Below are 14,115 nucleotides of genomic sequence, written 5' to 3'. Positions count from 1 at the left end.
GTGGTGTGTTCAGTACTCTTCCCCTGGCCCCTAGTTTCTGATGAATTTTCTCTGCTTTGTGTTATGTGCAGGCCTACAGTAGAGGAAGCCGTACAGTGGGGAGAGTCACTGGACAAGTTACTGGCACATCGATGTAAGTACATTGACATGTGACAGTACATCAGTTCATGTACATACCAGTGGAAGCATCCCTGTGGGGAGGTGTTGGCATAGTGCTATTGTCACTGGACTGGTAATCCAGGAGCCTATGGTCATTCTCTGGGGACCCAGGTTCAAATCCCAACCTTGGTAAATGATGGAATTTGAATCCAATAAAAACCTGGAATTAAAATTATCATGAAAAAACCCATCTGGTTCTCTCATGCCCTTTAGGGCAGGAAATCTGCAGGCCTACATGCAACTCAGACTCTTAAATAAGCTCTGAATTCCCTGGCAAGAGCAATTTGGGATGGGCAACTAATGCTGGCCTAGTCACATCCCATGAATGATCCCATTAAAAAAACATGTGAAATGTGACAGTGTAGGAGATGTAGTTTATATGTGTGTTTACGATGGATTGGGAGAGATGGTGGATGGATAGATAGATATTGATTGAAGGACAGAGATATAGAGAGATAATAGATGAAAATATCAATCAAGAGATGGATGGAATGGAGAGATGATAGACAGATGTGCAGATTAATTAATTAGCATATAGATATCCAGCCTCTGAATCACTCCCATTTGTGGTTTATATCTGCAGCACCGCCTTGTAGAATTTGAGTTGCCTGGAAAGCATCGCTTTGCTACTAATTATTATTCATGTGTACAAATGTGTTCCCAACACAGTCTGTTGTGTGAGATGTGGAGTGGGAAAGAAATAACGTAATCCTGTGGTACCGGCTAATGTCAGCAGATGGTGTTGCCGCACAGCTCTATTTATACAGGGCGGTGTCACCCCCTGAGGGCTGTAAGGCAGTACTGGCAGATTTATTAAAATAAACAAGGAACAAACATGGGGCGAGAGAGAAATTTTCACTTCACTACTGCACTCTTTACATCTAAAATTACATGGAGGATTCATCTGCGGACTTACTCTTCACTAAGGGGGCCAGCTCTGGTGGGACATATTCCTGGTGGTTTTGTCATGTGACATTAGATCACATGACACCTGGTCATGTGACATCTGAACATGTGACACCTTGTCTGCAGTTTGTAAATGTTACTGAGTTTAACCTTACAAAAGGTGGGCCTCCATAATGGACCACCTTTGGCTGAGTGGTTTTCTTCAAGGCACTCAGGAAACAAGGAGGGCGACCAGGCAACACGAGTTGGCACAGGTCGAACCCAAAGGAGTGGAGGAGATGCTTGCTGCAGGAGCCAGGAGATTCATCTCCCACTCCGGGGAGACTCAGGGACAATCTGGGAGGAAAGGTTGCCAATCCTACTATTGGCTTTCAGACATGACATTAAACTGAGGCAAACAAGCATGCGAATTAGGAGCAGGAGTAGACCACTTGGCCCCTCAAGCTTGCTGCACCATTCAATAAGATCATGGCTGATCAGCCCCACATTCCTGCCTAAGCCCCCAAATAGCCTTTCAGCCCCTTGATTGTCAAGGATCTATCTAGCTCTGCCTTAAAAATAATCAAAGACCCTGCTTCCACCACCTTTTGAGGAAGAGGGTTCCAAAGACTCGCTATGCTCTGAGAGAAAAGAATTATCCTCATCTCTGTTTTAAATGGGCAACCCCTTATTTTTAAACAGTGACCCCTAGTTTTAGATTTTCCCACAAGAGGAAACATCCTCTCCGTTTCCACCCTGTCAAGTCCCCTCAGGATCTTATATGTTTCAATCAAATCACCTCTTACTCTTCTAAACTTCAACAGATACAAGCTTAGTCTGTCCAATCTTGTCTCATAAGACAACCCACCCATTCCCGCAATTACTCTTGGCTTTTGGGGCCATACCTTCACCGGAGCAGCCCCAGGCTGTAAGCATTGAGAAGTGTGTGCATGAAGCGGCGAGGTAACGGTGTGACGGGCAAATCGGAGGCCGCCCACAGTGAGACAGTGTGCTTCCTGTGACTGCATAATTAATGCGGGGGGAATGGGCCGATACTGCACAAAAACCCGCCATTGCGGTATTAGTCTAGTAAACCTGTCATGTCTGCCTGAAATAACATTACAAAATGCTGGATACACTCAGGCATTTAGGAAGCAGAGGAGGAGAGAAAACAGAGTTGACCTTTCAGATCGATGACCTTTTGCCAGAATTACATCAGGAAAGGCCATCAATCTGAAACGTTAAGGCTTGTTTCCCTCTCTTCACAGATACTGCCCTGAATATCCCCAGTATTCCCTGTTTTAATTCCTGATTTCCAGCATCAGCCGTGTTTGGATTTTGCCCCGTCTGCCTGTTCAGGTGGGTGTAAAAGAGGGAGGCTAATTTCTCACCAAGTCCTTCCCAACGTTTAACCCTCAACAGACATCATCGGACAAGGTGAATTCATCCTCCACTTGACAATACCTTCCCTTGCGATCAGTTCATGGAAGTTGACATGTCCGCCACTGTCGGGAATGCTGCAAGCATTCAGGAAAGCGTCTGAGGAGAGAGGAATAGAGTTAACGTTTCGCGGTTACAAGGAAGCATGGCCCATTTTTACAGAGCAAGATCCCACAACAGCAATGTGATAATGACCAGATAAGCTGTGTTAGTCTCGTTAGCTGGGGGATAACTGGGGGGGGGGGGGGATCAATATGGCGAGAAGGTCAAAAATTGGTTTCATGCCACCGTGAAACCAGTTTGCGATTGTCTGCTCCACCCGTCAATGGTGGGTCGCGTTTCCCACCACCACACGTCAGGAATCCATTGGTGAACTGCACCTCACACGGGACTTCAAGGTTTGTTTGCCTACCTTGCTTCGAGCAACACTTACAGTCGTCAGCGCCAGGCTTCACACGCAGCACCACATCACTTTTAAGGGGTCTCATGGGCAGGTCTCTACCTACCAGACCAGTCGTAAGGTGAGGGTGACTTTTCCACAGCTGCAGGGTTAGGGCTTGCATGGGGAAGGGGATGAGGTAGCCTCAGGCAAGGGGAGAGGCTGCAGGGCGAGGGTTGTACTGGGGAAGGAGGGTATCCCAGGGTGTGTGTGTAGGGGCACATGCTGATCTGTGCAAGTGGCCTCAAGATGGTGAGGGCTGAGGAGGAAGTCTCCAGAAGAGATGAGGCTGGATGGAGATGTGAGGTGATGTGTGTGAGAGAGTGAGTGGTGATGTCCCTTGAGCTGGCAGTGAGTGAGATGCTAGTGAATGTGTGATGGGCTTGTGAGTGTGTAAGTTTAGAGTGATGAGATGGTTGCCATACCCTGGCAGCACGGATGAGATCATTCATCCGTTTTATGCACTGGATGGCCAACCTCTTGTGTGCAGCATTGGCACTGACCACCATTGCCACCACCTCCCAAGCTGGAATGATGAGACAGGTAGGCCTCCAGCGACCAGAGTGTGGTTCGAGGACATCGTGGTGGGTATCCACTGTGCCCAGAAGCCATTCCAAGGATGCGTCACTGAATCGTAGGGGGTGGGGGGCTGCACTGTTCTTGGCTTTTGGGGCCATGTCTTCACCAGAGCAGCCCCGGGCTGTAAGCATTGAGAAGTGTGTGCATGAAGTAGCGAGGTAACGGCGTGACGGGCAAACCGGAGGCCGCCCACAGTGAGACAGCGTGCTCCCTGTGACTGCATAATTAATGATGGGGGAATGGGCCGATACTGCACAAAAACCCGCCATTGCAGCCAGCGGGTCGAACAACTTCTTTCCCTTTGCACTTTGTGCAAATGTGGGAGGATTCTGCCTATTATCCAGGCATGGCCTGTCCACAGGAAGCAGTATCCATTTAACTCCACTAATCACCACCTAATACTCCTCACAATCATGTGAAGTGATGGTGCTATGTCTTCTGGTTCCCATAAGTTAGAAATAATCACACTTTAGACCCAAAATGTTGGAGCTTCTTCGAGTGTATTTCTCTCTACTCTCCTTGTGGCTGGTAAACTGGTACATTGGTACTTGACACATGACTGCAGTGCGACTGTGAATGTGGCACCTCGAGATGTACACATGGATATAACAATTAGTTCCTCGCTCTGTACAAATAATATAACAACATAACAAAGGGAAAAGGAGAAGGTTTACCACCTTCTAGAGGAGGATATTGAGGGATGACCTGATAGAGATCTTTGAAATGATGAAAGGATTCGATAAGGTTGCTGTAGGGAAGATATTTCCACTCACTGGGGAGATAAGATAGACATGATTTGGTCATTATTCCAATAGGGAATTCGGGTGAAACTTCTTTACCCAGAGCGGTGACGAGAATGTGGAGCTCGCTACCACAGAAAGTTATTGAGGTGAATATCTTAGATACGTTTAAGAGGAAGCAAGGTAAACATATGAGGGAGAAAGGGATAGAAGGAAATGTTGGTGAGATTCGATGAAGAGGAGGTCACGTGTAATATACCCACCAGACTGTTTGTCAGCTGTACGTTCTGTTATAAACTCTGGTAAATCCTCAGATACAATGTCCTGACTCCGTATATGTTCCAATGTTTGGGGGTAGGAAGGGTGGAGAAGTTTTTAACCTTCACCCACTCAGGTGAGGAGCTGGCATTACTCATCATAGAACCCACCTATTTTTTATTCCCACTAATGTTTTTTTTAAATTTTATCCTTTCATGGGCTATGGGTGTCCCTGGCAAGGCCAGGATTTGTTGCCCATTCCAAATTGCCCTTGAACTGAACAGCTTGCTAGGCCATTTCAGAGCCAACCACATTGCTGTGGGTCTGGAGTCACATGTAGGCCAGACCAGGTAAGAACAGCAGATTTCCTTCCATAAAGGGACATTAGCAAGCCAGATGGATTTTTACAACAATCGATACAAGTTATCATGGTTGTCATCACTGACGCTAGCTTTATATTCCAGATTCATTAATTGAATTTAAACTCCACCAGCTGCCTGTGGTGGGATTGTGAACCCATTTCACCAGACCATTAGCCTGGGCCTCTGGATTACTGGCCCATTGACATTACCACTATGCCACTGTATCAGCAAAGCTAAATGAACATTGAGAGGGTTCCAGCATGAGTGCTTGATCTGCCTGAGTGGAAGTTGAAGATGGGAGCGATCCCTTCTTCACGGTTTGTCTAAACAGTGTACAGTCAAGTGTTCCACTTTACCTGCTTTGATTCCACCAACAGACGGCCTAATCGCCTTCAAGGGCTTCTTGCGCACAGAGTTCAGTGACGAGAACATTGAGTTCTGGCAGGCGTGTGAAGACTACAGGAAGACCAAGTCCAACTCCAAACTCACATCCAAGGCCAAGAAGATCTTCGAGGAGTTCATTGCTACCCATGCCCCGAGGGAGGTAAGGCCAGGGACGATCCCAATGGGATCCAACCCTATTGATTTTTCCCACCTATATTCCGAGACGCAGTGACTACTGGACACCTGACTGTGTATCGATAAATACATGGATAAGGATAGACATGCCAAACTCTCCTTTCCCCAAATCAGTTCCATCATGTCAGTCCCAATCCTCCTCAACAGCCACTTGCTTTTATAGAAGGCTCTCCAGAGGAGCGTTATCAAAGCGAATTTGACATGAAAGCCCAAGGGGAGAGATTAGGACAGGTGTCCAGAAGCTTGATCAAAGAGGTAGCTGTTAAAAAGTGTTTCAAAGGAGGAAAGTGAGGTAGAGAGGCAGAGAGGTTTAAGGAGGGAATTCCAGAGATTAGGGCCCAGGCCTCTGAAGGCATAGCCACTAATGGTGAGAAAGGGGCAAAAACACTAATATAGACAAGTTGGGCCTAATGACCTGCTTCAATGCTTTAATTCTAAAGTCATCTTATGGATATGAGCCACGTGAATCTGCCAACAGAATTTTGGAAATGTGCAAATCTGTCTCCCTTTGTCGCTTATGTTACTCTCTCTCTCTTTCCCCCAAGGTCAACCTCGATTCACACACAAGGGAAGTGACCTCCACTAACATCCTGAGCCCTACCCACTCAACCTTTGACCTGGCTCAGAAGCGGATCTTCGGCCTAATGGAGAAGGACTCCTACCCGCGATTTCTCCGCTCTGAGTTCTACATGGACTTGTCGAACCCTAATCAGATGAATGGAATGGCATAGGGAGTCGGTGAGGTGGGAGGGAAGATTCCAGATGCCCATCTTCTGCCACTTGCCCCAGCTTGCATGCCTCCCCCCCTCGCCCGACACCTATAGCAGGTCCTTTCGGGATAGAACCTCAGGCATGTCCTCCTCAATGTGTTGCCCGACTCATAAGAAGAATTGACAGACACGACCGGGAATGACTATCGGTGATGACTGGTCGCAGCCAGAACCATCGTCAAGGAGATTGTCCATTTTTCTTTTTATTGTTGCCACAGTGACCTTATTGTTCCATGCATGCCTATTGTCTCTGACTATCCAAGATGGCCGACAGCTGAAGAAGTTAAGGACAGGGATATTTGATGCCTTGCTGTAGTAAACACCCATTTATTTATTGTTTCCCTGCCACTGTGGGCAGCAAGTACTTTGAGAAAGGTCAATACTTTTACTCACTTGGATCTAGAGTGGGGCCGGGGGCAATGTTGATGGATTTTGATTCAGTTCTCAATAACCCATTGGCATTTTAGGATTAATGATACCTCTCTTCCCTACTTGGACTGAGGCTGATTCACTGCATACACTTTATGTTCTTTTGACTTTTGTTGGGTTTTTTTATTGTATTCTGATGAGCCAACATCTCTTTTATATCAATTCCTGCCTCCACTCCGGTTATCAACTGCCCCCACCCACCCCATGCTCCTCATGCCAAGAGCCCATGTTTAACGGCGCTGAGACTTGTTATGTTTGCGAGCCAGGAAAACCTGGGCAAGGCCATCCAACTGCTGGAGGCATCGTCGGAAAATTGCCAGCACCTTTCAACCATCCTCCTGCATGCATCGACTAAATCTGAATCTCCACCCCACACTTCCACTGGGTATTGTGGGCGAGGGACGGGGTGGAGAAGGAGGGAGGGGAGGATGAGATGGGCAGCTGGTTTATTTCTTCCTCCCTCGCGCACGTGCTGCCACCTCAGCATGTTCGAGCAGCGAACTCGACAGGCAGCTGGAGCCCTCCCGCTTTGTACCAGCTCAATTTTCTCCCAGACAGGTCATGGAAGCCTCTGAGCCATCATTGTATCTCTCGAGGCTGCCGGATCACCCAGCACCTCGGGGGTGGTCTGAGGCTATGTTTGTAGGAGGGTTCTTCCTGAATGGCCGTGCAGCTTGAAACAACCTATGCAGGAGAATCCATCGCCACGGACATGGGCAGCAACACTCGATGTCCAATGTTTCCACATCCTTCCCATCCACCATCTCTGACTCTGTGACGAAGGGAATGATTGATTGACTTTAGACGTTGGGGTCCTCTGATGGTTATGCGTTGACAGGCTTCCTAGTATCGACCAAGAAACAGGAACATGATCATTCCAGCAGGAATATTCCCATGTGGATCTTCTCCATCGCACACTTTCACATTCTGGACAGATTGGTTCAAATCCATCCTTCACCTGACTATCCAGAGCTACTGGACATGGCCCTCACCTGTCTCTGGTAGATGACAGCCAAAGAGGGTTTCACTAGAAGTGGAAAACTCCTTTGGTTTCCAGCAGACAGGAGGTTGCACTATCGGAGTTTGGTGGGGGGAGGGGCGGGAGCATGGTGTTTGCAGTAACATTAGGAGTTAAACAAACCAGATCCAGGGAGCTAAAGAATGGGGTTACCATTCACATTCCCAATCCCACATTCCCAAACCTACATTCCCAATCCCACTCATATTTCCCATCTATTCATATTAACAGTCGCTGTCACATTCCCAAACCTTTCGCTCCCAATGCTATACGCATTCCCAATTCTGGTACATTGACAATCCCGATCCCACTCCCATTCACATTCATATTTCCAAGACCATTCACATTCCCAATCCAATTCCCAACCCTACATTCCAACCCCATTCATAAACTCAATCCCATTCACATTCTCAATCCCATTCACCATCTCAGTCATATCCGAAGTCCCAATCCCATCACATTCCCAATCCCATTCCAATCTGAAATTGAAGGGCTGATTTTAACCCTCTCCACCTTGTGGAAGCGAGGTGGGTGGGGGTGGGGTTTGAAAGTTAAAATGGCGGCCGGCACCTCCTGCACTGTTCCCCTTCATGTTTGCGCCTGCCGCTGGTTTAACCTAGGGGTTTCTGGCAGGAATCAGGGCCTCTGACCAAGCCCAGACCGAGGCCTCATGAATATCTGAACCTCAGGGTCTCATGGCATCACTGAGACCCGGAGGTGATTTTAACTGACGATCATGGCAATAGCAGTCAGTATAGGAACTGCCCCCAATGAAGCAAGGGTGCTCCACGAAGAAACCTCGGGCTTCCCCTGCCCCTCACTGCAATGGTCTCAAAGCACCCATCACCATCACCAACCTCCGCGCCCCCTTTCCTCATACCCCCCAACTCCTCAACCACTCACCCAGGCCGGGATAATTCCCCTTGCTTGTAGCCTTCTGCTGCCCGATATGCCATTTCCTCCCTTTAGCAATTCCTACCAAGATTGAGCAGAAGGATCATGTTCGAACCATGTAAATGAGGCCCATAAGACATAAGACATAGGAGCAGAAATTAGGCCATTCGGCCCATCGAGTCTGCTCCGACATTCAATCATGGCTGATAAGTTTCTCAACCCCATTCTCCCGCCTTCTTCCCGTAATCTTTGATCCCCTTACCAATCAAGAACCTATCTATCTCGGTCTTAAATACACTCAATGACCTGGCCTCCCGACGTGGACAACAACTGGATCCTCCCCCTCCCCAATATTCTTTCAAGCCGGTCAGAGATGTGAGGCCCACGGCTTAAAATTAGCCTCTACACCATGCACTTAATGCCCTAAGTTCAAATCAGGCCTGAAGATTCAGAATTTGCTTTGATGCCAGTTCTTTTTGGAGGCACGTTTATAAATCCTAATTGGCATCAAAAGATGAGAGTATTAAGCTGACCTGAGATGAGTTTACAGTACAGTGTCTGCACTAATGTCCTTGTCTATGAAAAACATGAAATAAAAGCACACCGAGTCACTCTAATAGAAACCTGAACTACCAAATCTGTGTATCAACGGGTAAATAATGGGTATTTTATTATTATTCGTACTTGGAGATTGGGCATCACTGGCATGGCTGGAGTTTATACCCAACCTCCAGTTGGTGAGTGGCTTTCTCAGCAGTTAAGAATCGCCCAGATTGGGATTGTGGGAGTGGGAGTCACATAAAGGCTGAACCAGGTAAGGACGGAGGCTTTCCATCACAAAAGGCCACTGGGGTATGAACATGCCAAATGTTAGTGAGTTAACATACTGAGCCAGGAGAGAGTTCCCATTCAGAGAGGTGATCACACCACAGCTTAGGAGCCTGGAGGCAGAAATCGAATGGATGACCGCCAGGCAGGCCAAGAGAACCAAGCAGGTAGTGTAGGAGTTCCCTGGAGACCTGCTCACCATTGGTTTTCCGTTTTGGATGCTGGTGAGGGTGTTTGTCCCTCAGAGGAGCGCAGTCAGAGCCAGGTTTGTGGCACCACAGGTGGTTCTGCTATACAGGAGAGGAGGAAGAAGAGGGGAAGAGCAGTAGTGATAGGGGATTTGTTAGGAGAACAGACAGGCATTTCTGCGGCTGTAAACGTGACTCCGGGATGGTATGTTGCCTCCATGATGCCAGGGTCGACTTCTGAGGAGGGCGATCAGCCAGACGTCATTGTCCACATTGTCACCAATGACTTAGAAAGGAAAGGGGGTGAGGTCCTGAAAGCAGCTTTCAGGGAGCTAAGAAGGAGATTGAAAAGCAGGACCTCTAAAGCAGTAACCTCAGGATTACTCCCAGTACCATGTGCCAGTCAGTATAGAAATAGGAGACTTGAACAATTAAACACGTGGCTGGAAAGCTGATGTAGGAGGGAGGGTATCAGATGTCTGGGACATTGGGACCGGCTCTGGGGAAGGTAGGACCTGTATAAGCCGGACGGTCTACACCTGAACAGGACTGGAACGCTTATCCTCACAGGGAGATTTGCTAGTGCTGTTGGGGTGGGGGTTAAACTAAATCGGCAGGAGATGGGAACCTGAGGGCAATTTCAGATCAGGGAACGGGAAATGGAGAATTAGTGAGTGACTCTGAAAGACAGAAGCAGCACAGGTTAAAAAGTGTACAGCACAGGAATTTGGCAGTGACAACTGGTATATATGTAAATGCAAGGAGCATAGTAACTGAGGGCACAGATAGACACGTGGCTACATATCATCGCTATAATGGAAACTTGGCTCAAAGCAGAGCAAAAATGGCAGCTCAACATCCCTGTATATAGAGTTTTCAGGCGGGATAGGGAGGGGGATAAAAAAAGGAGGGGTGTAGCATTATTAGTTAAAGAATCAATTACAGCTGTGAGGAGGGATGATATACCAAATGAAACATCAAATGAGGCCATATGGGATAAGCTCAGAAATGAAGAAGGGACAACTACACTGCTGGGAGTGTACTATAGACCCCAAAATAATGGAAGGGTGTTAGACAGATTTCAGAGTGCAAAAACAATAGGGCAGTAATCGATGGGGACTTCAGCTACCTCAATATCAATTAGAATACGAGCAGTGTGAAGGGCACAGAGGGCACAAAATCCTTGAACCGCATTCAAGAGAACTTTTTTAACCAGAACGTAAAAAGCCCAATGAGAAGGGGCGCAATTCTAGATTTAGTCTTAGGGAATGAAGCTGGGCACGTGGATGAAGTAGCAGTGGGCGACCATTTTGGAGATAGTGACCATAATGCAGTTAGATAAAGCATCATTGTGGAAAAGGATGAGGATAGAACAGGAGTAAAAGTTCTAAACTGGGGAAAGACAGAGAAGTGAGCTGGCGAGAGTGGACTGGATAAAGCTACTAAAAGGAAAGCAGTGTCAAATCAGCACTATATTCTACGGGCACAGTGTAGACATGTCCCTACAAAGAAAAAGGGTGGTACTGCCAGACCTAGAGCCCCCTGGTTATCTAGAAGCATACAAGGTAAGATAAAGCAGAAAAAGAAAGCTTATGACAGCCATAAAAAGCTTAATACTGTGGAAAGCCTGGAGGAGTATAGAAAGTACAGCGGTGAAGTAAAAATGGAAATTGGGAAAGCAAAGAGAGGATACAAAAAATATTGGCAGGTAAAATCAAAGAAAACCCAAAGATGTTTTACCAGTACATTAAGAGCAGGAGGATAATGAAGGAAAAGGTACGGCCGATCAGAGATATACATGGTAACTTGTGCGTTGATGTTGAAGATGCAGGCAGTGTTCTCAGTGAGTCCGTCTTCACTAAGGAGAGGGATGATGCAGACATTCTATTTAATGAGGAAAAGTGTGAAATATTAGATACAATAAGCACAATGAGAGATGAAGTACTAGAGGGACTGGCATCCTTGAAGGTGGATAAATAACCAGGACCAGATGGATTGTATCCCAGGCTGTTAAAGGAATCCAGGGAGGAATTAGTGAATGCTCTGAGGATCATTTTCCAATCCTTACTAGATACAGGCACAATACCAGAGGATTGGAGGCCTGCAAATGTTGCACCATTATTTAAAAAGGGTGCAAGGGATAGGCCAGAAAATTAAAAGCTGGTCAGTCTGACTTCTGTGGCGGGTAAACTACTAGAATAATTTCTGAGAGACAGGATAAACTATCGTTTAGAAAGGCACAGATTGATCAGGTATAGTCAGCATGGTTTTGTTAGGGGAACATCGTGTCTTACTAACTTAATAGAGATTTTTGAGGAAGTAACAAAGAGGAATTGATAAGGAAGTGCAGTGGATGTTGTCTACATAGATTTTAGTAAGGCATTTGACAAGGTCCCAATTTGGCGGAATGTCAGGAAAGTGAGATCTCATGTGATACAGGGTGTTATGACACAGCTGATGGTAAATGCCAAGCTGGTCAAATCCCAGGGGGAAACTTGAAATAGTTGTCACAACTAATTTTCAATTTGTATAAATTTCGAGATGCATGCATTGAATTCAGTAGTAATAAGACCACCAAATCTTATAGGTTTTTATAAAACTAGATTAAACATTTATTAATTAGAGAAATTATTTTAAATACATGCATGGATCTACAAATTACTACTATGATAACCTCTAACCCTCCTACTCAATCTAACTCCGTTACATTTTTGTCAGTGCAACGGTAAGACACACAGATTTTAAAAGACCCAGGCAAAGAAACATGATACCCTGAACAAGTCAACTTCCAAGTGAATTTTCTTAGCTTCAGTCCTTTGAAGACAGCAGCTTGAGGCATAGATGCTGAAGACTTTTTCACACTTGTAAGATCTTAAAAATGCCTTCCCTTACACACAGCCCTTGCTCCTTCTTTATACATATCTTCCTTTTTGAATGCAAATACCCATTGTTTCACTATGGGCAGAACTTTTCCCTCATTGGGCAGGCATGCACCCGACATGAATGAGCGTAAAATGACACGCGATGATGGGCACCTGGGAGTCGGCAGCACGCCCGCTGACAATTAAGCAGCCTATTAAAGCCCTTAATCAATTAATTGACTAGAATTTTTCACTGCCCATCCAACCGTTGGGTTGGCAGGTGGGCAAAAAAGCCAAGCAGCCTTTGCATTTTTGGTGAAACCTCATCCACAGGCAGAATGAGGTTTGGAACATTCATATTTAACATGCCCCCTCATGTGACAGTCACATGAGTGGACATGTTTTCATTATTCTTAATATCTTTATTTTTTATTTCAAAAATCTTCAGCTCCCTGGGGCGGCTCTGTGCATCAGGGAGCTTTTACATTGCGCACGCATGTGCGAACTTCCGAGCTCAGCCCCCTCCCACCTTCACCCCGGCAACGCCATTAATTGGCCAGCCGTGAAATCACGGTCAGGGCCCGATCACTTCCCGACCACTCCCAGGCCTATGTCTTTGGACTTTATCTGCCTGATAATAAAACCTTCTCATACCACTAAGTTTTATCAGAATTCTTTGGGAAAAATAAACACACTGTTTCTAAACTTCATCTGCCTAGGTGACACATTTCACCCCTCCTTTGAAAACAAACTAGTCTGGTTTATTTCAAAATGCAAGCTTTCCCTTGACACCCATGTTTCTAAACTTCTCCATGTTTACTTAATTAACGTCTCCCCAAACCTAACCCCTCTTCTCAGATCAAAGCACCCAGACTAGCTGGCTCTAATTCAATTAAATCTCTCACACAAACACAGATAGACACATCTACTTTGCAATAAATTCCAATAACATTATGGGAATTATTATATCTTCTTGAAACAGGGGAATGTGGTGAGTTGGATCTAAAATTGGCTCAGTGACAGGAAACAAAAGATAATGGTTGATGGATGCTTTTGTGAATGGTTTCCAATGATGTTCCACAGGGCTGAGTGTTGGATCCTTTGCTGTTTGTTGTACATATTAATGATTTGGACTTAAATGTGGGAGGTATGATTGGGAAATTTGCAGATGACACAAAAATTGGCCATGTAGTTGATAGTGATGAGGATAGCTGTCGACTCCAGAATAATATCAATGGTTTGGTTGAGTGGGCGGAGAAGTGGCAAATGGAATTCAATCTGGAAAAATGTGAGGTAATATGTTTCGGGAGGACAAACAAAGCAAGGGAATACTCAATAAACAGGAGATTATTGAGCGGGGTTGAGGAAATGAGAGACCTTGCAGTGCATGTCCACAGGCCCTTGAATGTGCCCTTGCCGCACAAGTGGATAAGGTGGTAAATAAAGTATATGGATTGCTTTCCTTTATTGGGCGAGGTATTGAATACAAAAGCAGGAGTTAGATCACAGCTGGAATTTTGTTTATAGTTCTGGTCACCACATTACAGGAAGGACATAATTGCTCTGGAGAGTGTATGGAGCAGATTTACAAGAATGCTGCCAGGGCTTGAAAGTTGCAGCTATGAGGAGAGATTGGCTAGGCTCATGTTGTTTTCCTTAGAACAGAGGAAGCTAAGGGGTGACCTA

General features: G+C 46.1%; 1 protein-coding gene across 1 annotated transcript in view; it reads left to right on the top strand.

The window, feature by feature from the left end:
* LOC144695501 (regulator of G-protein signaling 5-like) overlaps window positions 1–9,175 on the top strand; it is a 53,273-nt gene extending 44,098 nt beyond the window's left edge. The window contains exons 4-6 of the mRNA XM_078566377.1: window positions 72–133; window positions 5,240–5,406; window positions 5,987–9,175. Of these exons, the coding sequence (XP_078422503.1) occupies window positions 72–133; window positions 5,240–5,406; window positions 5,987–6,172 (415 nt within the window). The 3' untranslated portion in view covers window positions 6,173–9,175. The remainder of the gene's footprint in view (window positions 1–71; window positions 134–5,239; window positions 5,407–5,986) is intronic.
* Window positions 9,176–14,115: the final 4,940 nt, after the last annotated feature.

The sequence above is a fragment of the Cetorhinus maximus genome, chromosome 21 (assembly GCF_964194155.1).
Source record: "Cetorhinus maximus chromosome 21, sCetMax3.hap1.1, whole genome shotgun sequence".
Classification (NCBI taxonomy): Eukaryota; Metazoa; Chordata; class Chondrichthyes; order Lamniformes; family Cetorhinidae; genus Cetorhinus; species Cetorhinus maximus.
Note: the sequence above shows the minus strand (reverse complement) of the source record. Positions and strands in the feature narration are given on the sequence as shown.